Source organism: Callorhinus ursinus, unplaced genomic scaffold (assembly GCF_003265705.2).
Source record: "Callorhinus ursinus isolate GAN/ISIS: 27379988/994484 unplaced genomic scaffold, GSC_fseal_2.0 scaffold25, whole genome shotgun sequence".
Lineage (NCBI taxonomy): Eukaryota > Metazoa > Chordata > Mammalia > Carnivora > Otariidae > Callorhinus > Callorhinus ursinus.
The window spans coordinates 7859270-7887216 of record NW_027397087.1 but is presented as its reverse complement, the minus strand read 5'-3'; the positions used below and the strand labels follow the sequence as shown (position 1 = coordinate 7887216).

General features: G+C 51.1%; 3 protein-coding genes across 6 annotated transcripts in view; 1 reads left to right on the top strand and 2 right to left on the bottom strand.

Moving 5' to 3' along the window:
- The window catches only part of DNAJC17 (DnaJ heat shock protein family (Hsp40) member C17), a 32401-nt gene extending 12457 nt beyond the window's left edge, over positions 1-19944 (top strand). Inside the window, exons 2-11 of one of the 2 annotated variants that reach the window (XR_003210620.2) lie at positions 9305-9374; positions 9910-9968; positions 10185-10272; positions 11862-11953; positions 12184-12280; positions 12843-12886; positions 13362-13439; positions 13878-13996; positions 14474-14584; positions 19741-19879. Coding sequence is in view for 1 of the 2 variants with exons in the window: in XM_025884572.2 (XP_025740357.1) it covers positions 9305-9374; positions 9910-9968; positions 10185-10272; positions 11862-11953; positions 12184-12280; positions 12843-12886; positions 13362-13439; positions 13916-13996; positions 14474-14584; positions 19741-19863 (843 nt within the window). In the remaining variant the exon portion in view is untranslated. Of the gene's footprint in view, positions 1-9304; positions 9375-9909; positions 9969-10184; positions 10273-11861; positions 11954-12183; positions 12281-12842; positions 12887-13361; positions 13440-13877; positions 13997-14473; positions 14585-19740 lie in introns of both variants that reach the window. The other variant, XM_025884572.2, reaches the window with a different exon arrangement.
- On the bottom strand, positions 15543-19762 carry CUNH15orf62 (chromosome unknown C15orf62 homolog). 3 transcript variants are annotated; one of them, XM_073876815.1, is made up of 2 exons: positions 17724-19762; positions 15543-17599 (listed from the first exon to the last, which is right to left on the bottom strand). In XM_073876815.1, exon 2 carries the CDS (start codon positions 17428-17430, stop codon positions 16903-16905), a length of 528 nt encoding a protein of 175 aa, XP_073732916.1. In that variant the 5' UTR covers positions 17431-17599; positions 17724-19762; the 3' UTR covers positions 15543-16902. The 3 variants fall into 3 exon arrangements, with proteins under 3 accessions (XP_073732916.1, XP_025740358.1, XP_073732915.1); XM_025884573.2 differs by having other exon boundaries at positions 15543-18333; positions 18472-19762; XM_073876814.1 differs by having other exon boundaries at positions 15543-18767; positions 18917-19762.
- A 174-nt stretch (positions 19945-20118) lies between the features above and the next one.
- On the bottom strand, positions 20119-23958 carry GCHFR (GTP cyclohydrolase I feedback regulator). Its single transcript, XM_025884575.2, has 3 exons — positions 23795-23958; positions 21788-21882; positions 20119-20637 (listed from the first exon to the last, which is right to left on the bottom strand). The coding sequence occupies exons 1-3, from the start codon at positions 23828-23830 to the stop codon at positions 20514-20516; spliced, it is 255 nt and encodes an 84-aa protein (XP_025740360.1). The 5' UTR covers positions 23831-23958; the 3' UTR covers positions 20119-20513.
- Positions 23959-27947: the final 3989 nt, after the last annotated feature.

The window sequence follows — 27947 nt, the reverse complement described above, 5'->3', positions numbered from 1 at the left end:
ACACCCCTGAAATGAAATGTTTTTAATTAAAATTTTTTTTTTAATTTTAAAAATTGTAAAATTATTTTAAAAGAACCAAAACAGTTGGGGCACCTGTCTGGTTCATTCAGTACAGTATGCAACTCTTGATCTTACGGTTGTGAGTTCAAGCCCCACATGGGGTATAGAGATTACTTAAAAATAAAAAATCTTAAAAAAAATAAATAAGAGAACCACAACAGCTTATCTGTTTTTCCAGACCATGCCAGAAAAGATACAGCAGATTAGAGGCACTTGGAGGAAAGTGCTGGTATCTGGCACCGACTGACTAATAGACACTGACTAGGGAAGAGACAGGAAAACTATAGAAAGAGTAGAGTTTAAGATTATTTCCTCCTAGGGAAGCATAGAAAAAGCCTAACTCTTTGCCTTCAGTGGAGCCTGAATGTGTCGCACTTTCAGTAGTTTTATGTTCTGGATGATAATCCTGAGACATGGAAGTCAGACTAAACTCAAGTAGTGTCCTAGGATGGAGAAGGGAGTGGGGAGGCAATAGCATCTTAGAAAGATGTCAGGAGAGGGCGCCTGGGTGGCTCAGTCGGTTAAGCGACTGCCTTCGGCTCAGGTCATGATCCTGGAGTCCCTGGATGAGTCCCGCATCAGGCTCCCTGCTCGGCGGGGAGTCTGCTTCTCCCTCTGACCCTCCCCCCTCTCATGTGCTCTCTCTCTCTCTCATATTCTCTCTCTCAAATAAATAAAATCTTTTTTTAAAGATTTTATTTATTTATTTATTCATGAGAGACAGAGAGAGAGAGAGGCAGAGGGAGAAGCAGGCTCCCAAGGAGCAGGGAGCCCGATGCGGGACTCGATCCCAGGACCCCAGGATCATGACCTGAGCCAAAGGCAGACGCTTAACCATCTGAGCCACCCAGGCGCCCTCAAATAAATAAAATCTTAAAAAAAAAAAAAGAAAGAAAGATGTCAGGAGAAAGACCACACTTCTGCAAATTAGAATTTAAAGTCCTCGTGGAGCTTCTGTTCATCTGAGTTCTTTGTCTTTCTGGGGCTGGGCTTTGGAGACAGCCTGGTCTTCTGAAAACCCATGGTCGGTGCAGGGGACATTGGGTGGGAAGCCACTCAACTGTCACCTGGCTCCTCCTCTCTGTGAAGTCTCAGGAAATGCAATGAATGTTTCCAAGTGCTAGGGAGGCCAGGGATTTAGGGGAAACTCACAGGTAAAGAAAGAAAGCTGCAAGTGTTGGGGCGCCTGGGTGGCTTAGTCGTTAAGCGTCTGCCTTCGGCTTAGGTCATGATCCCAGGGTCCTGGGATCAAGCCCCACATCAGGATCCCTGCTCGTCAGGAAGCTTGCTTCTCCCTCTCCCACTCCCCCTGCTTGTGTTCCTTCTCTCACTGTGTCTCTCTCTGTCAAATACATAAATAAAATCTTTTAAAAAATTAAAAATTAATAAAAAAGAAAGCTGCAAGTGTTAAGTCAACCCAGTAGCCTTTGGCAACTTTTTTTTTTTTTTAAGATTTTATTTATTTATTTTCTTAGAGAGAGCGAGTATGGGGTGGGGATGGGGTAGTGGGCAGGAGAGGGAAAGAGAAAATCGTAAGCAGGCTCCATGCCCAGCACAGAGCCCAACTCCATCTCACGACTCTGAGATTATCACCTGAGCTGAAATCAAGAGTCAGAAGCTTAACTGACTGAGCCACCCAGGAGCCCCTAAAGATTTTAAAGTAATCTCTACAGCCGGCATGGGGCTCAAACCCACAACCCTGAGATGAATAGTCGCACACTCCACAGGCTGAGCCAGCCAGGTGCCCCAGCCTTTGGCAACTTCCCTTGGTGGCTTCAACCCTGCCTGAGTGATCCAGCACTTGCAGACTCAATTTCATGGAGGAGCTCCATCCACGATGCCTGGGATTAAACAGTTCTAGCTTTATCCCATATCATTGCAAATAGGGTGTCTCTGTTTCTCTCTTCTGAAAGCCCTTCCTCCTTCCCAACTTTATCATAGTTAAGGAACATATTTTGCATCTTTTTGCCCTGAATCCAGCCTCTTGAGCTGCTAATAGGGCAGGATTATTTCATAATAAACAATATTGACACCGGAAGCTTTTTCAAAGGCCTGCTTCAGGATAGTTGTGTTTATATGGTGAGAAATTCTTTAGGCAGCAGTCACTTTGGAACACTCGCTCGGCAAAGCTGGGAATCCAGTTTGTTACACAAAACACCAAACTCCAGGCCAACTGGTTCAAAGTCAAAACTGGCCTTCCAGGCTAAAACCCAGGAATGGGCCCTGCCCAGAGCCGACTTAACAGCTAAAAATAGTAATAACTAGTTAATCAGGACAGACACACTTGACCAGCATTCTTAGGCCAGCTGGGTTTTGGTTCACAGCCACTCTTAGAAGATCTTAGGCTACCTACTCTACCTTCCTTCCAGAATTGGATAGACAAGAGGTTTGGGACTTACACTGAGTGCTGAGTTTTTGTCAGGTACTTCACGTGGACTGTTTTTTGTGTTTTTTTTTTAAATCCTCACAACTATCCTGTGTATAGGGGATACTTCCCTCACACTATAGTTGAAGAAGCTAAGGCTGAGTGAGGTTCAACAATTTGTTCAGTCTTGCTAGTAGTATACGGAAGATTGAAAATTTAAAAATACATCTGTTGGATTCCAGAACTTTCCCTCTTTTAGTGAACTATGCTGCCTTCTAGCTTAGAAGAGGAGAAAGAAGCAGAATATCCCTGTTTTTTAATTGAGATGTAATTGACATATTAACATAATGACTTGATACATGTGTACTTTTTTTTTTAAGATTTTATTTATTTGACAGAGAGAGACACAGCGAGAGAGGGAACACAAGCAGGGGGAGTGGGAGAGGGAGAAGCAGGCTTCCCACGGAGCAGGGAGCCCGATGCGGGGCTCGATCCCAGGACCCTGGGACCATGACCCGAGCCGAAGGCAGAGGCTTAACCAGCTGAGCCACCCAGGCCTCCCTCTGTCTGATTCATTTTACTCAGCACAATGCCCTCAAGGTCCATCCATGTTGTCACAATTGGCCAACTTTCCTTTTTTATGGCTGAATAATATTCGTGTGTGTGTGTGTGTGTGTGTGTGTGTGTGTGTACCACATCCTCTTTTTCCATCCATCAGGTTGTTTCCATGTCTTGGTTATTGTAAGTGATGCTGCAGTGAACATGGGAATGCATATACATTTTCAAGTTAGTGTTTTTATTTCGTTTGGATAAATACCCAGAAGCAGGATTGCTCTATCATGTGGTAGTTCTATTTTCAGTTTTTTAAGGAACCTCTGTACTGTTTTCCACAGTAGCTGCACCAATTTACATTCACACCAGCAGTGCATGAGGGTTCCCTTTTCTCCACATCCTCGCCAACACTTGTTATTTCTAGTCTTTTTGAGAACAGCCATTCTAATAGGTGTAAGGTCATATCTCATGGTGGGTTTGATTTGCATTTCCCTGATGATAAGTGATGTTGAGCAACTTTTCATGTGTCTCTGGCCATCTGTATGTCTTTTTTGGGAAAATGTTATTCAGATTCTCTGCCCGTTTTTAAAATCAGATTGTTTGGGTCTTTTTGCTATTGAGTTGTATGAGTTCTTTTTATATTTTGAATATTATCAGGTATATGATTTGCCAATATTTTTTCCCATTCCATAGGTTGCCTTTTCATTTTGTGGATGGTTTCCTTTCCTGTGCAGAAGCTTTTTAGTTTTATGTAGTCCCACTTGTTTATTTTTGCTTCCAGGCTTTTGCTTTTGGTGTCAAATCCAAATAATTGTTGCCAATGCTGATGTCAAGGAGCTCACCACCTATGTTTTCTTCTAGGAGTTTTATGGTTTCAAGTCTTATATTCAGTCCATTATTATATACTTACATTAATCCATTTTGAGTTGATTTTTGTGTATGGTATAAGGTAGGGATCCAGTTTCATTCTTCTGTATGTGGCTATCCAGTGTTTCCAACACCATTTATTGAAGAGACTATCTTTTCCCCCATCATATAATCTAGGCTCCTCTGTCATCAATTAATTGACCATATATGCATGGGTTTATTTGTGGGCTCTCTTTTCTTCTGTCCCATTGATTTACATGTCTTTTTTTTTTTTAAGATTTTTATTTATTTGACAGAGAGAGACATAGCGGCGAGAGAGGGAACACAAGCGAGGGGGGGGTGGGAGAGGGAGAAGCAGGCTTCCCGCTGAGCAGGGAGCCCGATGCAGGGCTCGATCCCAGGACCCTGGGATCATGACCTGAGCCCAAGGCACATGCTTAATGACTGAGCCACCCAGGTGCCCCTTACATGTCTGTTTTTATGCTAATACCATACTGTCTTGATTACTATAACTTTGTAATATAGTTTGAAGTCAGAAAGTGTGATGCTTCCACCTTTGTGCTTCTTTCCCAAGATTGCTTTGGCTATTTGGGGTCTTTTGTGATTCTCTACAAATTTTAGGATTTTTTTTGTTTGTTTCTTTCTATGAAAAATGCCATTGGAATTTTGGTAGGGATTGCACTGAATCTGCAGATTGCTTTGGATAGTAAGGACATTTTAACAGTATTAATTCTTCCATAAGCAGAGAATATCTTTCCATTTATTTGTGTTGTCTTCAATTTCTTTTGTCAGTGTCTTACAGTTTTTAGCATACAGTTCTTTCACCTCCTTGGTTAAATTTATTCCTAGGTATTTTATTCTTTTTGATGCAATTGTAAGTGGGATTGTTTTCTTAATTTCTTTCTTTTTTTTTTTTTAAAGATTTTATTTATTTATTTGAGAGAGAGAGAGTGTGCACAAGCGGGGGGAGAGGGACAAGCAGACTCCCCACTGAGCAGGGAGCCTGACGTGGGACTCCATCCCAGGACTCTGGGATCATGACCTGAGCCGAAGGCAGATGCTTAACCGACTGAGCCACCCAGGCACTCCCTTAATTTCTCCTTCTAATAGTTCATTATTAGTGTATAGAAATGCAACAAATTTTTATCTGTTGATTTTGTGTCCTGCAGCTTTACTGAATTCATTTATTCTAGCAGGTTTTTGGTGGAGTCTTTAGAATTTCTTCTTTTGTTTTTGTTTTTTTTAAAGATTTTTATTTATTCATTTGACAGAGAGAGACACACCGAGAGAGGGAACACAGGCAGGAGGAGTGGGAGAGGGAGAAGCAGGCTTCCCGCTGAGCAGGGGGGAGCCCAATGCAGGGCTTGATCCCAGGACACCGGGATCATGACCTGAGCCAAAGACAGATGCTTAACGACTGAGCCACCCAGGCGCCCCCCGCCAGTTTCATTCTTTTACATGTGGCCATTTGTTGAAGAGACAGTCTTTTTCCCCATCTTATATTTATTCCTCCTTTGTCAAAGATTAATTGACCATGTAATTGTGGATTTATTTCTGTGTTTTCATTCTCATGGACCACTCTTACGGCATCACATAAAAGAATGTAGTTCATTGTTTTCACAGCCATCTTCCTTGCTAAACAGTGTCCTTCTTCTTCAATATCAGGGAAATAGGGCGCCTGGGTGGCTCAGTTGGTTAAGCGACTGCCTTCGGCTCAGGTCATGATCCTGGAGTCCCGGGATCGAGTCCCACATCGGGCTCCCTGCTCGGCGGGGAGTCTGCTTCTCCCTCTGACCCTCTTCCCTCTCGTGCTCTCTATCTCTCATTCTCTCTCTCTCAAATAAATAAATAAGATCTTAAAAAAAAAATCAGGGAGGTGCCTGGGTGGCTCAGTTGGTTAAGCGACTGCCTTCGGTTCGGGTCATGATCCTGGAGTCCCGGGATCGAGTCCCACATCGGGCTCCCTGCTCGGCGGGGAGTCTGCTTCTCCCTCTGACTCTCTCCCTTCTCGTGCTCTCTCTCTATCTCATTCTGTCTCAAATAAATAAATAAAATCTTAAAAAAAAAATCAGGGAAATAACCTGATTTTTTTCTATATCCCCAACTCCAGTTCAGCCTCTTTATTCCTAGATATTCCATCAGTGGACCCAGGACGTGGGGTAGATTCAGTGCTGTACTGAAGGGCTCTCAGTACAGCCCTTAGATACCCCTCCTTGGAAATGAATACCGTCGTGACCTTGACTTTCTGGCCTTACCTCTCTTTTTGCTAATAACCAGCCAGTGCATGAGACTGGTAATTTTTTCCGATAGGATCTTGAAATACAGAATGATCAGGCCCTTATATCTTTAAAGGATGGTTTGGAAATTGAGGTCCAGGCCAGGCCTTGAGGGAGTGGGGGGTCCGACATATCAATTTGATTAGGGCAATTGTATTTAGTTGTAAATTTGGGGAGTATGGAGCTGGAAGGGCAGGGGTAAGATGGGGTCCATGCAGATGGAGGTAACCTAGGTCTAGTTATACTGTTACTTAAAAAAAAAGATCTGATGAGACTGTTATAGATATTTGTCCAAGGAACACATTCTGGAAAGAGAATTGGTAAGGAAGCAAACTGATATATATAGATTAATTTCCCATTATTACATAATTAATTTTTTTCAGTTTGAACAATTTGTTTCCCTTTTTTTTAAAAGATTTTATTTATTTATTTGAGAGAGAGAAACAGCACGAGAGGGGAAAGGGTCAGAGGGAGAAGCAGGCTCCCTGCCAAGCCGGGAGCCCGATGTGGGACTCGATCCCAGGACTCCGGGATCATGACCTGAGCCGAAGGCAGCTGCTCAACCAACTGAGCCACCCAGGTGCCCTTTCCCTATGTAAGTAAAACAAAAACAGTTTTCGTTTTTGTTTCTGTATCCCCTTTTTTATGGTTTTGCAGCAGAATGCCCAACATGAAACATAATTGCAAATATTCACCTGTGCACAAGAGAATAGTGCGAAGTACAAATGGAGACATGATTTTTTTAAATAAATACTTAAACACAACTCAGGTCCCACAAGCGCCTGGACTCTAAGGTGTGTGTCGCAAAACAAAACAAAAACAAAAACCAGTTTTCTGATATAGAACATCCAAAATGAATTATAAAACATACAACAGTATACTTTAATATTCCTTTAGAATAAAGTCCATAAAGCATTCTCTCAAAAAAAGGGGGGGGCACCTGGGTGGCTCAGTTGGTTAAGCGTCTGTCTTTGGGTCAGGTCATGATCCCAGGGGCCTGGGATCAAGCCCCGCATCAGGCTCCCTGCTCAGTGAGAGAGCACAAGCAAGGGGAGTGGCAGAGAGAGAGGGAGAAGCAGACTCCTTGCTGAGCAGGGAGCCCGATGCGAGGCAAAACAAAATTCTTTTAAATAAGAAGTAATGTTTCCCTCCCCTCCATCTTCAGCCTCTCTCCAAAGGAAACCACTGTTAGGTTTCTTTTTTTTTTTTAAGATTTTATTTATTTATTTGACAGAGAGATAGAGAGCACAAGTAGGCAGAGTGGCAGGCAGAGGGAGAGGGAGAAGCAGGCTCTCTGCTGAGCAGGGAGCCGGACATGGGGCTCGATCCCAGGACCCTGGGATCATGACCTGAGCCGAAGGCAGCCGCTTAACCGAGTGAGCCACCCAGGCGCCCCACCACTGTTAGGTTTCTTATGATAAGAAACATTTTTTCTCCTAAGTTTTTATAAAAAAGAAAACAGGCACCTGGGTGGTGTAGTCAGTTAAGCATCTGACTCTTGGTTTCGGCTCAGGTCTGATCTCAGGGTTGTGAGATCCAGCCCTGATCTGGCTCCATGCTGCGGTGGGGAGGGGGGTCTGCTTGAGTTTCTTTCTCCCTCTGCCCCTTTCCCCTGCTCTCTCTCTCAAATAAATAAATAAATCTTAAAAAAAAAAAAGAAGCCAAAGGCTATGCATGTGCCCAAATAACTCTATTTATAGTTCTTTTATTTATTTTAAATCCTAAAGTGATATTATATATACTGTTCTAAGTCTTGTTTTGTTTTTTATGCACTGTACCTTGAAAAAAAATTTTTTTGAGGCATAATTGACATAGAACATTGTATTAGTTTCAGGGGTATAACATAATGATTTGGTATTTGTATATATTCAAAACCATCACTACAAAAAATCTCATCTGTCATCCTACAGAATTAAATGTTTTTTCTTTTGCTTGAGATGATGACTTGAAGATCTTTCTAGTCAGCACATATAGACTTCTATCATAGTATTTTTTTTTAAGATTTTATTTATTGATTTGCTAGAGAGAGAGAGAGAGTACAAGCAGGGGGAGTGGCAGGCAGAGGGAAAAGCAGGTTCCTTGCTCGATCCCAGGACCCTGGGATCATGACCAGAGCTGAAGGCAGCCACTTAACCGACTGAGCCACCCAGGCGTCCCGGTCGTAGTATTTTTAATGGGTCTCTCCGTTGATGGAGATTTTGGTTCGTTCCAGTGGGTGCTAATCTAATATAAATGTTGCTGCAGGGGTGCCTGGCTGGCTCAGTCGTTGGAGCATGTGACTGTTGATCTCAAGGTTGTAGGTTTGAGTACCACACTGGGTGTACAGATTACTTAAAAATAAAATCTTTTAGGGGTGCCTGGGTGTCTCAGTCGTTAAGCGTCTGCCTTTGGCTCAGGTCATGATCCCAGGGTCCTGGGATTGAGCCCTGCATTGGGCTCCCTGCTCCACGGGAGGCCTGCTTCTCCCTCTCCTGCTCCCCCTGCTTGTGTTCCCTCTCTCGCTGTGTCTCTCTCTGTCAAATAAATAAATGAAATCTTTAAAAAAATAAAATTTTTTAGGGGTGCCTGGATGGCTCAGTTGGTTAAGTGTCTGACTCTTCAGTCCAGGTCTTGATCTCAGGTTTATGAGTTCGAGCCCCGCACTGGGCTCCATGCTGGGCTGGAGCTTACTTAAAAAAAAAAAAAAAAAAAAAAAACTTTAAAAAAATAAACAAACACTGGTGCCGTGGACATCTTTGTATGTTTGCTTTGGGATACTTCTACAAGTCCAAATTCCTAGGAGTGATCAGAGGGCAAATACATTTTAAAACTTGTATGGCTAAATTTTCTTCCGGAAAGGGTGCCCCAGTTTACGTGCCCACCAAGAGCGCGTGAGTGCCTGTTTCCAGGTGGCTGTAAAGAAACCTGCCCCTGCCAGGAGCCCTTCTACATCGTCTGTGGTGAGACTGGTGCTCAGCAGGAAGTAGGCCCAGCTTCCCTGCTGCAGGACAGCCGTCAGCTTTTGCCTCCTCCCCTGCAAATCTCCTCCCAGAGCTTGTGAGGTGACCGTTTCCGCATGGGAGCCAGCTGCCTCTCTTTTAGCGCAGGGGGAGCACTCCCTGGATTCCCTTTATCTCGTTAGTGAGGTTTTCCCTCTCTGTCCTGGGGTGAGAGAGTGAATAACCACATCTTCTGGCTCTTCCAGGTGAAGAAGGCATATAGGCAGAAGGCCCTGTCCTGCCACCCAGACAAAAATCCAGATAATCCCAGAGCAGGTGAGACTCTCCCAGGTGTGGGAAGGTGAGACCTGCGCATGCTGACGTGGTGTCTTCCCCATCTCCACTCCCGTGTGCGTGCTGGGCAGTGCTGGCACGCACAGGCAGCCTGGCTTTGGGGGCACAGCCCGAAACCTGCACTTTGCATGTGAGGGGCATTGGTCAGTTGTCTGTACACCCCCATGCCTTTGCTGGTCCATCATCTGCTGATGTCGGCCTTCCTGCCAGCCCGTGGCTTCTTTGAGGTGCTTTTCTGAGGGAGCACACCATCATCAAGCCCGACTTCATTATTCTTTTTTTTTTTTTTTAAGATGAGCTGCCGTGTGTGAGAAGAATATTTAAAAAAAATATTTTTTTTTTTCATAAAAAAAAAAAAGATTGTATTTGTTTATTTGAGAGAGAGTGAGCGAAAGAGAGAGCACGAGCAGGAGAAGGAGCAGAGGGGGAGCAAGCAGGCAGATGCTTAACTGACTGAGCCACCCAGGCGCCCCTGACTTCATTTTTGTCCTCTCTCTTTCTTGATCCATATTTTTAGCTGAGCTCTTCCACCAGCTTTCTCAGGCCTTGGAGGTACTGACCGATGCTGCAGCCAGGGTAAGCTCATCCTCCTCTATCTGACTGTCCCTGTAGTTAGACACCACTGTGGCCCCTCGGCCTCAGTCCCCTATCCTCTGCCCTGCAGCACAGTCCTTGCTGCCCCAGCCTGAGGCTTGGTCGCCAGGCTGCTTCCTGACAGCTCTCGGGCTACATGGCTGGGCTCCAGGCTTGTCCTCGAGCTGACTGCTCCTCGGTGTTCCTTTCTCCTGCCAGGCTGCATATGACAAAGTCAGGAAAGCCAAGAAGCAGGCAGCAGAGAGGACCCAGAAACTTGATGAGAGAAGGAAGAAAGTGAAGCTTGGTAGGTGACATCGTGGTGCTGGGTGGCCTTTGGTTTCCCTGGGCCATTTTCATGCAGCCCCTCACCTTTCTTCCTGGAGCTATAATTCTAGCACCTCAGAGCTTTTTTGCTCCAGGTCTGGGCAGAGCCCTGCTATCAGGGATGGGTTCTAAAGGACACAATTAGGAATAACAACAGTGACTAGATTTACTGCCAGCTAGCTTGTGACAGATGCTTTACAGCCTCCTTTAATTATCACAACTATCCAAAGAGGTAGGTATTACTAAATCCATTTTTTTAAAGATTTTATTTATTTATTTGAGAGAGAGAGAATGAGAGATAGAGAGCACGAGAGGGAAGAGGGTCAGAGGGAGAAGCAGACTCCCCGCCAAGCAAGGAGCCCGATGTGGGACTCGATCCCGGGACTCTGGGATCATGACCCGAGCCGAAGGCAGTCGCCCAACCAACTGAGCCACCCGGGCGCCCACTAAATCCATTTTTTATAGATAAAGAAGCTAAGGCACTGAAAGGATAAGAACTTGCTGGAGTTAACCACACGGTATGAGCAAAGTCTGTGTTTTTGTTCAGTATGCCATCCGGGATCTTTTGATGCATCCCAGCCTCACTTCTGCACAGAGCTTTCACTCTGTGGAGTCCCCTCAGAAGAATCCAAATAGGTCCAGGCATTCTTTTTTGAAGCTTTATTATGATGTATTTTGAATATCATAACATCTACCCATTTCAAGTGTACAATTCAATGGTTTTGAGTAAATTTCCCAAATGGTGAAAGTATGACTGTAAATCAATTTGAGAACATTTTCGTCACTGCAGTAAGATTGTTCCAGGCAGTCTTTACCCAATTTTTCTCCCCTTCTTCTTGCCTATTTGACATCCACATATTTAATATGTACATATACCATCCCAGTACATCCATCTTGCTATCAAAAACAAACAAAAAACCCTGGTGATTCTAGGTAAGTAAAGTACCCAGAGAAGCAAGCTGTGCGTGCCAGGCCTGAGAGGAGGGTTTGTCACAGCAGCTGGCCTGGGCTCGGGCCACGAGCAGGTGTCTCTTGGAAGGTAGGAAGGGCTCCAGGACATGGCGTGATGTCCTCACACAGACTCTGCCATCGCTGTAGGAGCCACCAGAGTCAGATCCAAAGTGAGGCTTGGTAAATGTGAGCTCAGAGGGAGGTAAAGGAGACAGTGGGGGCTTGATCTCTGTGGTGGGAGAAGCATCGTTGCCAAGGCTGAGGCCAGGTTGTCGTGCCAAAGCACGGGAGCAGGCCAGCAGCTCCACCCTCGGCATCCCTGCCACATGGCCCTGGGCTGCTGACATAAGCACCCACCCACAGCCTGTTCATTGATCGGAGAACGAGCTTCGTCAGCATGAGCTGATTTAACTCTTCCAGACCCCAGCCACTCAGCTGGAGCCTATGCTTCATCTGTGCTATGACTTTTCTCAACAAAGGCTAACTTGGGAGCACATGGACATGGAGGGAGGATGTGGAGCTACTCTATGGTTTCATCCTGTGTGAGACTTTGGGCAGGCTGTAGCCATGTAGAAACTGCTTAGACCAGACATTGGGTCATTCAACTCTTGTGCCCAGACTTGGAGGCCCGAGAGCGGCAGGCCCAGGCCCAGGCCCATGGCAGTGAGGAAGAGGAGGAGAGCCGGAGCACCAGGACATTGGAGCAGGAGGTGAGCGTCCAGGCGTGCTAGCCTAAATCTATCTGCAGGAAGAGGAGGAGAGTGGGCCTCGGTGGCTTTTGTGGCTGCGGACAGCATGCACTTTCCCTTTTCTTCTGTGGGATCTGGGTAATCGCTGAGCCCTAGCTTGCAGGTGGAGCCTCCCAGGGACCTTCACAAGGTGAGCCAACCTGGAATTGGATCTGCACAAAATTGTCACTCCCCCCAACCCTGCTCTGCAGATTGAACGCCTTCGAGAAGAGGGTTCCCGGCAGCTGGAGGAACAGCAGAGGCTGATCCAGGAGCAGATACGCCAGGAACGGGAGCAGAGGTTGAGAGGTAAGCGTCTCTCACCTCCACCCACCTCCCCTCTGAGGCAGCTTGAAATGCCCAGAGCAGGCACACCACCTGCTTGGTGGAGTTGCTCTGGAGGCTTCCACCTGCTTGCAACCCTGGGGGCACCTGACTCAGACATACACCACCTGTCCCTTCTTCCCACCACTTCTCTGGGGCCTGTTTATTTTTCACCATGCCTGAGATCTGCTGGCCCTGTTTGTCTGAGTCCTAAGCAGAGCTGGCTCTATTTTGGAGCAGATCAGTAGAGGAAAGGCTCTAGGATACTTTGTTTCAGTAGAACTATGGCGTTTGCACCTCTGTCTTAACCCTTTATTGGCAGAGTGCTAATCATGGCCTTCAGCAGGCAGCCGGGCAGACCGCCCCTGAGGTGGCAGCTCCTCTGGATGGGGGTGGGATTGCCTCTACCTTCCCCACCAAGCTCATCAGCAGGGAGGGCAGATACTGCCTTTGGTAAGGAGTGACCTTTTATAGGTCTTTGTGTCTCCTTTAGAGAACCTGCTGGCTCCCTCCTATTCTACCTTGCTAATTTTCCCAAAATTTTTAGGAAAGGCAGAAAATCCTGAAGGCAGAGGAACCCCCAAACTAAAGGTGAGCTAAAGCTAAACTCCCAAGCTAAACCCCCTGTGGGATCCATGAGCCACTGCACACTACCTCTTGTCAGCAAGAACAGATGCTTCTGGGGGTTCAAGGGGTTCTGGCGGGGATGCTGGGCCTCTGGGAGCCAGCACTACCACCCACATCCTTCCATCCTCCCACTGCCTGGGGATCGGGCCGGCCTCTCAGAGCTCGCCCCGAAAGGCCCCCTGAGCCCTGGCGGTTCCCGGGCAGCACTCCCCAGAAGCCCTGGAAGGGGAGCATCTCATGGGGCCGGAAGTGCGGCTTCCGGTGAGCACGCCACCCTCCCTATCCGTTTTCAAGCGGAACACATTTGCGGTGGCGCTCCCTAGATGACAAGTGCTGGAAGACCATGAGTGTCGCTCAGAGTGTAAAGCCCAGGTGCGGCGCTGGGACAGTTCAGGCTGAGGTCAGAGTTTAATGGTGGCGCTCGCTAATGTCTTTTCAGCTAAAATGGAAGTGCAAGAAGGAAGATGAGTCAAAAGGCGGCTACTCCAGAGATGTCCTCCTACAGCTTTTCCAGAAGGTCTGCCCTGCTGCCTTCCCTCTTTACCAACATCTCTGTCTACATCTCAGCCAAAACCCCAAATCTCCGTGCCTAAACGTTTTCTGCCTCACAGACCCTAGGGCAGCCTAGAGGCTTTCCCCAGCTACGGTCCTCTGGTCCCTGGGTTGCCATGTACCCTCAGCCCGGTGTCGCCTTCCCTGCCCTGCTCTAGGAGTGTGTGGGGAGAGATGAGGTGGGCACATGGCACAGAAGCCCCGTCCCCTTCCGCACCTTTGGTGGCAGTCTCAGTCCTCAGTCCTTTGCCCGGCTCTCGTTTGCCATCCTTCTGCATCCTTGCAAAAATCTTTCTTTCCCATCTCTGATCCCTCTCTGGGAACTTAGCAACAAAGCATTATGCCCCAACCAAAAATGCCCCGGCAGGCCTCTGGCCAACCCAAACTTGTCTTGCTCCCGAAGGCTGAGCCATGCTTACTGGGACCCCCTTGTCCTCACAGTATGGAGAGGTGCTCCACCTGGTGCTTTCCAGTAAGAAGGCTGGCACTGCCGTGGTGGAGTTTGCAACCATCAAGGCTGCGGTGAGTGCTGTGGGAGGCTTTGGGGGGCCATGGTGGCCCCACTATTCCAGAGTAGGGAGCCAGTACTGTGGGCCCTCTGAGCTTAGGTATCCACACTCCCAGAGAGCCTCGCCCTGCCGATTCCTGGGAGTAGAGGCACAGCGAGTGAAGGTAAGGGCGGGAGAATGCTCTGGGGATGAAGGACAGCATAGACCGACTCTGTTTCCTGCTGCCTGGCTCCACACCCTCTCCCTTCCTGTGGAAGCTGACATGCCTCCAGGCATGCTTTGCCTCTCCCCCCACTCCCCAGTTAGAAGGCTCGTAGCCCCCACTCACCCATGAGGAGGGTCAAAGCTTCAGCCCGTCATTGTGTGAAGGTTGCTTGGTTTTCCCTGGAGGATGATAGTGCTGGTTCTGATTCTTTCTGCGGGTGTAGAGAGAGCCACTTTATGGCTGATTGGAGCCATGGGACCAAGGACTGGATACTGTGTTTGGCAGGAGCTGGCTGTCCAAAATGAAGTGGGCCTGGTCGATAACCCTCTGAAGATTTCCTGGTTGGAGGGACAGCCCCAGGGTGTGGGGGGCCCCAGCCACCCAGGACTGTCGCAGGTAAGGAACCACACCTCCCTCAGCTGCGTCTGCTCAGGGTGTGAGGGACCTTTTCCTGTCTGGGCTCTGCTCAGGGCCCTTTCCTCCCAAATCCAGGTCATCAGGAGCAGAGTGAGATTGGCAGTTTTGCCATCCTGAACAGGACTGGGATTCTGTTCTGACTCTTTCTGTCTCTGAGTGCCAGGACCCCACCCCACACAGAATTCTTAGACCTTCCTTTCCCTCCATGTCCCCCGGTCTCTGGCTGGGGCTCCCACCACTGCCCAGAGGGGCTTTCCTGGCCCACGGGCTGCTTGGTTGTGGTGTGAAGCACTGAGCGCTTCGACTGCCCGGTGCCCCAGGGAAGGAAGGGGCAGGCAGCGTGAGCAGCCGCTTGCTACCTGGCTCTGGCTCAGTTCTCCAGGTGTGTCCGGGGCTGCCCCGGTAGGGGCCTACGGTCAAGAGGCAGAATCTCCTCAGCATCAGCACTGGCTCCCCTGCTGGCCCTAGGGTGCCGCCTGCATGCACGCTTTGTGTTGCAGCACAGATTTCAGCTGCTCATGCTGGCTCTTGAGCTCAGCTGCGTGAGGCATTCTGTTCGGCACCTGCACACGCGCACACCTGGCCCTGGTTACACCGCCCCACTTTGGCGGGACAGAGAGCCTTCGGGCCCAGAACTGTCCCTTCTCTGAAATGGCCTGCAGATCTGTGCAGGAGCCTCAGGCTGCCGTGCTCACAGCCCGACCTGTGGGGGAGAGGGTCCCCGGGGTCTGCAGGGCTTTGCTCTCATTGCCTCAGCCACGCCACCCCTGCTCTCCTGTGTGCTCCTCAGCTGGCTGGAAGGATGGGAAGCTCCCTGGGCGTGTGGCCCAGATCTGGGCAGAGGAGAAAGATGAACGGGTCGGAGCCCTTCTTTAGAGACCTAATTCCCCGCTGTTAAGTCCCAGCATTTCACAGCCCCAGATGACACTCCATAGGCCATGTTACAAACAACTTTATTCATTTTCTCCTGCATCTAGAGGGGAGGCTTTCACCTCCACAAGTCCGCGCAGAGGAGGGAAGAGGGAGGCCATAGGCTGGGGTATGCAAGCAGTGTGCGTCGAAGCTTCTCTCCCCGTCTGCCAGGCTTGGAGAGGCTTAGCGTGTCAGAACCACGTGACCAGCCATTGTGGTTCTGGTTTCAAGTCTTCTGGCCAGGCCACAAGCTGGGAGCCCTAGCACAGCCTTTGGCCTTGACCAGTGGGCTCGGCCCTGGGTGGCGGGCCCCCATCATCAGGGGGTTCGGGCAAGGCAGAGCTCCCCAGTCCTGGTGGAGAATTCTGGAGACTCGCTGAGCTTCTTCACAGTAGCAGCCACGACTTTTGTGTCCATCCCCTGATCCGGTTCTCCTATGCTCTTGGGGCAGAAAGGGAAATCTGCCACTGTTTCTGCTACATCTCCCAAGGGTTCCCATCACTAATAACTGTGGGAACTCCTCCAAGCAGCCCTTTGCAGGCTGCGCCTGTGCCTGTGGCTGGCGGCCCCTACAGCCTCCTTCCTCAGGCTCAGGGCATGCTCTGGGCAGCAGCGTTGGCAGCTTGTCTCTCTTGTCCCTTTTCGGCAAATGATTTGTTTGGCCTTCCCCGAGTTGTGCTCTGCACCTCTACCTGCCTCGCTCTTCCTGCTCTGCCAGCCCCGCCCCTGCAGGGCCTGGCTGTCCCCCTCACCCACCGTGGCACTCGTGGCTCCAGGCTGTGGCCTAGACCCATGCTGCCCACTAGGGCTTTCTCCAGTGATGTTCATGTTCAGCCCGCACTGTCCAATGTGGTAGCCATTCGGCACGTGTGGCTGTTGAACATTTGAAATGTGGCTCGTGCAACCAAGGCACTAAATGTTTAATTTTACTTAGTTGCAATGTGAACAGCCACATGTAGCTAGTGGGGGGGGACCACTTTTGTCTAGTCCTGTCCTGTGATGTGTTAACAGTGGCTTCAGAGGGGCTGGTGCAGGGCACCTGCCTGACCTGCACAGTCTGCATGTCCTCCACTCCCCGACACACCTTGTGCTGCCCTCCCCCTCTGCTGGCCTCTGCCCCGTCCCTGTGGTTACAGGCGTGGCCTCAGCCTAGCTAGCTGCCTTCAGGGCTCCTGCCAGTGAGTGCCCCTCACAGCATTTCCGGCTTGCCTCTGTCCTTCTGTCCGGACACTGTGCTCCGGGGTGACGTGGAGGACTGTTCAGGACCTGGAGGGCAGGCAGGATCCTGGATTCCTATCCCTACCTTTTTCTTAATCTGCAGCTGCACCCTCTTTCCAGGCTTCTGGCTCCTCCAGTTACCCCACCTCTGCCCACCCGCACCCCATTCAGAAGCCAGGTTCACTCGGAAATTGCTCCCTCAGCATCTGTAGAACTTCCTCAAGAAGTGAAATCCCCAGGTCTACTTTGAAGGAGAAGAAGGGATCACTCAGGTCTGGAGCAGGTGTCCCCTGGAAAGGGGGAGTGTCCAGAAGGTTGTCCTCAGAGTAGTGGTGGAAGGTGGCCGCCAGGGAGAGCGCCGAGGGCAGCGTGGCCGAGTAGGCAGCGGTGTAGGCAGGGGGGGGCTCCAGGATGTTGGGGCAGCTGGAGCTGTCTCGGTAGAGGCGGGGAGGCTTGGGTGGGGCCAGCAGGGTGGCCCGGGGCTGCTCGTCCCCGCACAGGGGCAGGCGCCGGCCATCCGGCCGCCCTCGCAACTCCCGGATGACCTCTCGGTTGCTGTATTCCTCGTGGTCCCCGCCAGCCGTGCTTGCCTGGCTGAGCACACTGCCCTGTCGCCGGAGTCGCCTCGGCCGCCCTAGGCTCAGCCGCTTGAAGAAGGAGGCGTTGCGGAAGGAGCCTTTCCGCCAGGTCTCCATGGCACCCAGGGGAGCCAGCAGACGAGCCTGGTACCTCAGCAGCCCAGTTCAAGAGTAGCTGGGGACCATTAGTCCCCGCTGGAGCAGTGACTGGCAAGAGCCAGGGGACAGCCCTACTGGGCTAGAAGCACAGACTTTTGGCCAGCATCTTGGACGGTGGCAAGAGGTCCTGGGAAGAGAGTGCTTTTGTCCCGGAGAGCAGAGAGGTGGGACTTCCCAGGGACAGGAGCTTCCCAGAGGGACAGGAGTGGCCTGGTTACTTGATCGGGCGCTGGGGAGAAACCCGCACTTACTGGAGTCGGAGTGTGGGCAGCCCCGCCGAGGTGCCAGAGATGGATCTCGCGGTGCTAGAGCGGCCTGGACTGCTTCCCCGGTGGCGGCCGCTCCGGGTGGGCCCGAGCTCACCTCCCCTCCCCGGTCCCTGCACCTGGCCTCTCCGCCGCAGCTCCCGGACTCTTGATTAGTGGCTTGGCTGTTTGTGCCAGTGTGTGGCAGTGGGGATGTGTTGTTTTCAGGTGACTCAGTCAGGTGGGAAGCCGGGTTTCATGCTCTTAGGTAATTGCAGCATCCGCGGGCTGGGATTGGGCCAGCTGTGGCCAACACCCCAGGGCACTGGGGAGCTTCGGACTTCCCTGAGGACTCTCTGGGGGCAGCCCTGCTTTGTGCGTCACCACGTTGCTTCCTTTTTCCCCCCACAGCCTATCTGCCTGGGGCCCTAGCCCATGGGCCTGGATCCCCAACCCCCCTCCCGCCCCCCCAGTGCCCGGGAGGGAGGAGCCCAAGGAGGGTGGGAATTAATTGAAAGGCAGGCATGTGGAACAGTTGTTGGGGAAGGAAGAGAGACCTGTCACTAGTGTGGGTGACTCAGTCCTGGGGCCTGTGACAGGCCTTCCTTAGCCAAGCCTGCAGGTATGAGAAGGAGGCGGTAGAGGGTGTGTTAACGGGAAGCAGCCCCATGCCTATAAAGGGCCGGCTCCTCCCACAGCTGGGCTCAGGGCAGGCCCGGGTGACTCTGAAGTTTGCTCTGCAGAGCAGCCTTACCTTGGGGAAGGAGGACTGCTCTCCCCTCAGCCTGACAGCCAGTCTGGCGGTTCCTCATCTTCCTGGATTTACTCCCATAGCCTCAGGGCAGGAGAGAGCAGTTGAGGGCCCGGGTCCTGCTGCCTCCTATCCTGCCTTGGGCCACCTGGGCCTTCTTTGGAGTCCCTCTGTGGAAAGGGTTGGGCCACACGGGGCTGCCCTGAATTGTCAGCAGTGCCCTGGGCGAAGCTTAGGCAGGCGGGCCTGGCTGGGAGGGCTACCGTCCTCAGAGCTGCCGCAGCCTGGGACACACGAGGCTGGCACTGTCAGAGAAGCAGGGGGATCTGGGCTGAGTCACACTTACTGGTTCTGTACAGCCCTTACTTCAAACCAGTTGGCCAGGGTCTGGCATCTTAACCCCAGTCACTCCCTTCACATTCCCCAGGTCACTGACCACTGAACTTACCCTGTGAGCGTGCACTCGCTGGGTCTGCCACAGAACAGGGCTCAGCGGTTGGCTCTGCTCCGCAGCCCCCCTGGCCTGGCTCACTTCTGTGCCAACTCAGATGGGCTTCACACTTCACATAGCTGCAGCTACACTGATGGGAGAAGTGATTTCGTTCCCACTGCAGACCTTATCAGGGTGTGGGGTGGGTGGATCTGAGCGCCACTGTAGAGCTGCCTCTCCACCCCACAACATTGGCGCGTTGGGTTGGTTGTTTATTATTCTTTTGATTATTAACATAGAGCACTCTTTAATCCCCTGCACTGCGCTGGCAAGATCATAAAAGAAGGCACGGGCCCTGCCCTCCTGCAGCCCTGGTGTGTATTTTTAGGAGGCGGGTGGCCTCATGCTTGTTTCTCCTTCTAGTGCAGGGCTGACTGAGCCTGTGTCTAGGGCAGGGCTCCCTTCTCTTAGTCCTGGCAGGAGCCAGACCGCGGGGAGGGGGCAGTGGTCTCCTGCACCTCTGACGGCGCCTTCATTGGAAACCTGTGAGAAGCCCGAGCCACGGGTGGCCAAAAGGAGTGACAAATAAAGGGCGGGGAGGAAATGAAGGGAGACAGGGCCTGGCTGGCGCACGCAGTGATTCAGCCCGAGAAGATGGAGCAGGGCTGACTGTTGATGGGGGTTGCTTGTGATGGGTGGGAGGAGAGCCCGCGGAGAAGTACCGGGCAGCCTCACTCCTTGACTCAGGACTGTAGTTCTGCCTAGGCCGTCCTCCAAGTCTGGAGTGGGGGGCTGTGCCCTGCCGCCCTGACCGCCATCCCCCGGTCCCCTCTGTCCCCCAGGGCTCAGTGCTGTCCGAGAGGGACTATGAGAGCCTCGTCATGATGCGCATGCGCCAGGCAGCTGAGCGGCAACAGCTGATCGCCCAGATGCAGCGGGAAGATGAGGTGGGGCAGCCCACGTAACCTCTTGCCTCCAGCCCACCAGCCCACCCACCCACGGCCCTCTTCCTGAACATCACCAATAAACTTTCTTTTTTTTTTTTTTAACAACAGTCTACCTCTATTATATCTGTAGGTGTTGGGTGCCAGCCTGCCCAAGCATGGCCATGGTGGGCTCTGCCTGAGAGGGTTCCACCCAGGCCTGGCTCTCCCTCCCCAGGCATGAGCAGACCCCCAGGGAGGTGCTCCACACAGTGAGAGTCAGTGAGCCGGCAGAGCTGAGGGGCAGCCATTCATCACAGGCCTTTATTGGCTTGGACTAGCTACGCAGGACCTTCCTGCCCAGTCCTGGGGCCATGCTCCTGGGGGGGCTCCCAGCTCCTGGAAAGGGATGCCCTGGCTCTTCCGGGCCCCTCAGCCTGCCCACGGGACATGGCCTCCTCCAGGGCTCTCAGCCAGGCCAAGAAGCTGGAGGGGCAGCTGGGCGCACCAGGGCAAGGGCCCTGCCCTCTCCCCCTGGCTGAGGCACGTTTCAGAAAAGGCCATTCACTGCCCAGTGGTTCCAGGCTAAGGAATATGACAATTTGGGAGGAGACTGAACGGGCACTCAGGATCAGGGCCCACGGCAACCGCTCAAGAAAGGGGTGCTCTGTGTGCTCCTCAGCGGGAGAGGGTCACTCCTTGTGCAGGCACCACACCAGCGTCTGGCCCACCCCTGTCATGCTCAGCACACGGAAGCCCCTGCGTTCCAGTTTGTCCAGGACGATGCGAGGAGGATCGCTGACAAAGTACTCATAACTGTGAAGAGAAGGGGGGGAAGGACAGCCTGAGGGGGCACATAGCGCCAACTCCTCGCACACAGCTAATGTCTGCTGATGACGAGGCCTGGTCAGGAATCCTGGTAGTGACTGGTATTTGCTGTGTGCCTTTTAGGTGCCGGGCTAAGTGCACACTCCTTGCCCCCTCCCCTGCTAAGCACTTGGCTTGTAGATCTTGTTTCTTCCTCCCAACAACCTAAGGAAGGTACCATGATTGTTCCCATTTTATAAATAAGAAATCTTGGAGGGGATGGGTAGCTTTCCAAATGTCATAGGGATCGTAGAGCCCATGTTAGTCTGATGACAGCCCCATGTACTCTGGGCCACTGCACTATCAGGAGGAATGGCCTGTTCTCTCCAGGGTCCTCCCCCACGGCTCTGCTCCCTCTTGCTGCCCTGCCTGTCCCATAGCTCCTGGCTCTGGGTGCTGCCCCCTAGCACAGAGAATGCTGTCCCTTCTTTCAGGGTTGACTGATTGTGAAGGGTTGTCAGATAAAGGGCTCAAGCCCCAAGCTGGGCATCTTGAGACAAGTGCCTCATGGTAAAGGAATGGGGTTGGCTTCAGCCCTCCAACCCTGACCCAAGGGGCTGGGGCCAGCTTGCCTCCTCTTTCCCCTCTTTGAACTGGGGCTCATTCTTGCAGCACTTCTCACGAGTTCCACGCCTGTGAAGCTGGCGCGAACGCCAGGGGAAGTGGCCAAGTCCCCAGGCAGCAGCTGAGCTGGAAGGAGGACCCGGGCTGCCTGCTGCCCGTTTGTAGAGTTCAGCTTTCTTACTCAACCAGCTCGAGAGAAACCTTTCTCTCTGTGCCTTTCTTTGTCTTGGTGGGGTCCAGCTCCGAGATGAGAGGACAGGGCCAGGAACAGTCCACCTACGGAGTCCTCTACCCAGCTGGACTCCGTCCTGGGGTTCCCTTGTGAAGGGAGGGCCAGTGAGAGCTTTCAGAGCAAGCCTGGGGGGCTGCAGTAAAGCTGCAGACAGGACTGACCCCACAGAGGACAGATCCCCATGATGCAGGCAGGGCCTCTGACGCTAGGCAATGGCATCGTCCCTGGGCTTGGCTGTGTAAAGGAAACAGGGGCAGGTCTCGGGCCGGCAGGGAGAAGATCCTTAGGAATGCCACTACTTACAAGTTGCTTCCCAAGGTGCTTCTCTTTGAGGCTCCCAGATACTGCATCAGCTCTGGATCTGAGTGCTCATCGCCCACCATGGTCGGGCCCACCTCCTGCAAGATAAGCCACAGCAGCTGCTTGGCTGGCTGCCAGGGAGAGGTGGAAGGTCTCTCTGTCCTTCCTCCCCTGCCTGCTGGCCCTGAGCCAGTTTCAGTTCAAGGCTGGACCAGGTGCAGAGGAACACTGGGGGCTGAGCACGAGCTGGGAATGGGTGGAGCCCTCAGTGAGCAGGCCGGGCAATGTGAGGCGTCCCTGGCCCCTCCATCCAAGCTGAGCTGGACATTGCCTGCCTCCTGGCAACTTCCTGCCAGGCATCACTATCCGTGTTTGTATGTATCCCAATCACCTGGAAAACAGAAATGAAAACAGGTCCACACAAAAACTTGTACAGGAGTGTTCACAGCAGCATTATTCACAAGACCCAAAAAGGGGAAACAGCCTAAGTGTTTGTCAACTGACGAATGAATAAACTGTGATGTAGCTAGACAATGGGATCTTATTTGGCAAAACAGCAATGAGTTAGGTACCCATGCATCCTACAATACGGATGAGCCTTGAAAACGTAAAAATGAAAGAAGCCAGACACGAAAGTAGATTAATGGTTATCTAGGGCTGGGGGGCTCAGAGGCAGTGAGGAGTGACTGCTAAGATACAGGGCATGGGTACAGGGTGTCTTTTCAAGGGGATGGAAATATTCTAAAATTGATTAGGTGATAGCTGTACAACTGAGTATGCTTTAAAAAATATTGAATTGTACACTTCAAATTGGTGCATTCTATGACATGTATGCTATATATCAGTAAAGCTGTTATATTTATTTAAAAAAAAAAAATCGGGGCACCTGGGTGGCTCAGTCGTTAGGCGTCTGCCTTCGGCTCAGGTCATGGTCCCAGGGTCCTGGGATCGAGCCCCACATCGGGCTCCCTGCTCAGGGGGGAGCCTGCTTCTCCCTCTCCCACTCCCCCTGCTTGTGATCCCTCTCTAGCTGTGTCTCTCTCTGTCAAATAAATAAATAAAATCTTAAAAAAAAAAAAAAATCCCCTGAAGAGCACTGAATTCCTAAGCCTCAGGCTTAGTATTTTGGAAGGTCTGGGAAGGGGCCCAGGAGTGCAGGTTTTAACTGCCCAAGTAACTGGGTCTCAAACCACTGCCCTAGGGCACCGCCGAGACCTCACCTGTCCCTTGGCGACCCCTCCCCCACCCGCCATCTCCATCTCAAAGGAGCTGTGCACGTGCTGATGGATCACCCAGGCTCCTGGGGAGTGGGAAAGGACGGAGGTGCTGGCTGGGGTGTCCGGTCCTACTTTTCTGAAGTTAAAAGGGGATTCCTGGGGCGACCAGCACCGTCTTGGACGAGGAAATTTCACCCAGAGAAAGGGGCGTCACTTCTGACTCCGGAATGGTCTCCCCCTTCTTTCTCTCCTAAAGGCTTTCTGCAAGTGCCTGAGGGTGCTATCAGTGGCTGTGGATGGGCCCGGCACTTGGCATAGGTGTTTTAGCGTCTTAGCACGTCCTTTTCTTTTCCAAACCTCTTTCCCCCAAAATATTTCCACTCCCCCCCCCCCCCCCCCCCACCCCCCCCGGGCTGCTCTTTGTTGGGCACCGGGTGCTGCACCCCCTCGGCCCGGGCTTCCCCCGGCTTCCTCGGGCGGGCGGGTAGGACAGGAGCCGCAGGCGCCCCGAGCCCACTCGGCCGCGGGGACGCACGCACCCCACCCGCTTCGCGGCACTGGAAGCACCGGCCGGCCAGACTCCCCGAATCCCGCGATCCCGGCTGAGTGCGCTCCCCAGCCTCCGACCCGCGGCCCGAGGGGGCGTGTCCGGGCGGCTTCCGGGTCCAGTCACTGGCGGGCGCTGCCCGAGAGGGAGGCGCCAAGGTGCAGTGGCAGCGCCTTCTGCCCCGGCCCGGGCCCGGCCCCGGCCCCAACCAACTCCATCCCAACTCGCGGGGCGGCGTGTACTCACCAGGCGGATCTGGGTGCTGATGAGCACGTAGGGCATGGTGCGCGCGTCCCGGCCAGGCTCCCACCCCGGGCTTTGGGCTCGGCGCCGACGCCAGCCCCTTGAGCTCTGGGACTGCGACCCGCCGCCCAGAGTCCGGTTACTCCAGCTCTGGCCTCGGGCGGCGCCAATCCCAGTGCGCCCGGCCCGTGACCGCCGCGGCCGGCCAATCAGGAGCGGGCGCCCGTGACGCGCCCCCGCACTTGAGGATTCGGGCCCGCCTCCTGCCCTCGGGGCAGTGCTCTGGGACATTGGCGCGCTCTCGCTGCCTGGAGTAGGGGGTGGGCCAGAGGGCTCGGCGGGCCGCGGCGGGCCGTGCTGCAAAGCGGGCGTGTTGGCCGTGCGCCCTCTTTCTGCAACACCTCGGGCACTAAGTTCCAAAGTCCTGCTGGTCCCCACCCCCGTCCCCGTGAAGCAAAGCAGGGAGGTATCGGCGACCCTCCCAAAAGGTCCCTCCCAAGCTGCAACCCACCCCCACCCAGGGACGCCTCTAAAGCTCTTAGCGGATCCCCACTTCCCGTCCCCAGGACACGTTCTCCGGGGACTCCGTCAGCGCACGGGAGACAGGGGTGGGACGCTTGTGGCTAAAGCTACAATACCACCTCGTGTGCACTGCGCAGTTTCGCCTCCCTGACTGTAATTTCTAGTGCAGCCGCCGAACCTTGCATTTCTGTGGCCCCATAGGTAAATCTGTAAAGGAACTGTTTGTTTGGCTGTGTGCCAGTCCCGGAGGGATTTAAACCAATGGAATCTGGCCCCCGAGAGAAGGAGCGCACGCGCGGGAAATCGCTAGGCAACACCTGAAGCAGAAAGACTATATCCCGGGCACCAGCCCCGGATGAGAGGGCAGCAAGTGCACCTCGGTGTGTCCACACCCTCATCTAGATGTTTCAAAATCTGAAAACTCAAAAGATTCTTTACCTGCCTTGTGATTGACTCTCTAAAAAAGCAAAAAGAAACAGCCTGTAACCTTCCTGGCCCTTGGACAATCTTTGGGCACTTACAGGCCGTGCTCTGTGCCTCGGGCAGCTTGACGGATGTGGAGAGCGCAGTAAGGGAAACAGGCAGGTGTAAACCTAAAGATCTCTTACTGGTCTGTTTGACTATTCTGTACTCTCTACCCCTATTCTCCACCTCTGAGACTAACAATTTAGCTAGAGAGAGAAGATATTCATGCCTAACGAAGGATTAACAAAAGATCAATACTCAGGACATATAAAGAACTCCTACAAATCAACAATAAAAAGATAGATCAATAGAAAAAACAGGGCAAATGACTTGAATAGGCCGATACACCAGGGGAGAGGGAGGGGGGTTGAGAGAATCTCAAGCAGACTCTGAGCTGAGCTCTGAGCCCACACGGGGCTCGATCCCACCACCCTGAGATCATGACTTGAGCCGAAACCAAAAATCTGAGGCTTAACCAGGTGCCCTCAAACTACATTTTAAGCCACAATGAGATACTACTTTAATTATTTGCTAAATAAATAAATAAATCTGTAAACATTGAGTATTGGTGAAAAGGTCTACCAACTAGAACACTACTGTTGGGATTGCAAAGTGTTATGATTGATACAATCACCTCAGAAAACAGCTTTGCATCATCTAGCAAAGCTGAAGTTGTGCATGGATATGACCCAGCTAAATCTCTCCTCGATAAAACTCAAGAAAACTCACTCATCAGGATGCATGTATAAGAATATTCATAACAGCACTGTTTGTTCTTGGCAAAAAAATGGAAACAGTCCTTACGTCCATCAAAAGTGGAGTTAAGTTTTTGGTTGACTGATACAATGGAAACTGCATAGCAATGAAAAATGCTAAGTGCAAAAGTAAATTGTGGAAAAATAGAGATCGACTCTACTTAAAGCTCAAAACTTGCAAAACAAAAGAATACATTGTTTGGGGATAAAAAACATATGGTTAAATTACACTTCAATAAAAAATATGTAGGGGCGCCTGGGTGGCTCAGTTGGTTAAGCGACTGCCTTCGGCTCAGGTCATGATCCTGGAGTCCCGGGATCGAGTCCCGCATCGGGCTCCCTGCTCAGCAGGGAGTCTGCTTCTCCCTCTGACCCTCTTCCCTCTCGTGCTTTCTATCTCTCATTCTCTCTCTCTCTCTCAAATAAATAAATAAATAAATATGTGGTTGATTTTAAAGAAGAGTAAGGGAATGAAAAATGTAACATTCAGGGCAGTGTTTACCTCTGAGAGAAGTGAAGGGGACCAGGCAGGGACAGCCATGCAGGAGTCTTACAAGGCAATAGTGATGTTCTCTTTCTCACACTAGCACCTGGATGCTAAGGGTTATACATGTCCTCAATCTTTATTGTATTATATGTATTATAAATACCCTTTTGTAGCTATTAAATATTTAATAAGAACAATTTTTAAGTGTTTCAAGTACACTAGTGTTTAGACACGGGGTAAGGCCACCATCCCAAGGCATTTGACTATGTTGCCTCTCTTGGAAGAGCCAGGTGGGTTGATGAGGCTTGCCTGTTTGGGGCAGAAATGAGAGCAGGAATTTGGGGGCTGCTCTGCTCTCCTCTCTCAGGCTGGGCTGGGGTGAGGAGGAGATGGGAACGCAGTGCATATCTCAGGCTGCCAGACCTTTATTACATTTGCAAAACTGGTCTGCAGATGCCACATAAGATAGAGAGCTCTATCCAGAATCACCCACCCTGCTGCTGATCACTCTGGCAGCCACATGCCCACCAGATAACATCTTTAATATCCAGAGGGAAATGAATTCCCCCGCTTGGTCTGCCCATCTGGCCTCGCCTCTTGCCACAATCAGTTTATCTGGCAGATCTTCCTCGCCTGCAGAAAGAAGAGAGATTGTTCTTCCACAAGTCAGGTTTTCATCATGAAGGCATTGTCTAAGTGGTCAGGCCTGGATATTGGTTATTCCTTCTTTCCTTCCTTCCTCCACATTCAGCTTCTATGGGTGGCTTCTGCATTGGAGCTCAGGGAATGTGGAGATGAATTGAGCATGAACCCCAACCTGGATGAGTGAACACTCCAGTTGGGTAGCCAGACTAGAAAACAAATAATCATGGAACCAAGTGTAATGGAGGTAACCAAGCCTCAGGAGCAAAGAAAAATAAAAAGATTAAGTCCACCAAGGTGGTAGTCTGGGAAGGTTCTGCAAAGGAAATGACTTTTTTTTCTCTCCAAAAGTTATTATTTTTTCTTATTACTAAAGAAACACATGCTTATCTCAGAAAAATGAGAAAAAAATTACAGAAAAAGTATATTAAAAACACCCTTTTCTCACCACCAAGACAATTACAGTCAGTGTATCTCAGAAGATACCAGTTGAATTGAATCCTTAAAAATGAGTAGAAGGTATTGGTAAATTTCTATTCCTTAAACTGTAGGGTAGGAACCTTGTTGCCTTTAAATTGTTCTTTACAATGTACATTAAAAGTACTCTCTTATTTGTAAAATACAATATCTAGTCAAGGATTTGAGGAGGATTCCTTTAGATAATTCACCTGTCACCAAACAAAATTTTAACTTGAAAGAAATGCTGGTGGTAACACTGGAATCGTAGTCCTGTAATTTGTTTTTAAATTATAAGAAGTTGCATAAAACCTCAAAGTGGAATTTTAAAAATCAATGGGTAGGGGCTCCTGGGTGGCTTAGTTGTTAAGCGTCTGCCTTTGGCTCGGGTCATGATCCCAGGGTCCTGGGGTTTGGCTCCCCAGTGGTTGGGAAGCCTGCTTCTCCCTCTGCCCCTGCTTATGTTCCCTCTCTCGCTGTCTAATAAATAAATAACATCTTTAAAAAAAAATCGATGGGTAATGGTGGTGTTAACCTTAAAACTCCTAGTTATTTTACCAGCAAAAACATAGGTTTATTCAGGAATAGCACAGGTTTGCAATCCAGGACAAGGAAGCTACAACAAAACCATAGGCAAGTTCAACAAAAAAAGGAGAGGAATGTTACTTGATGGAAAAGAACGGGGAAGTTGGGAGGAGTTGTTTTGAACACCAATCCATTGTAGTGTAGCAAGAGTTTAGGGTGATGATGGTTTTTCATTGGCTGAATTGCAGGGGCAGCCGATTTATTGCACGGGATGCAATGTACATCTTTCTCTGTGGGAGTCTGT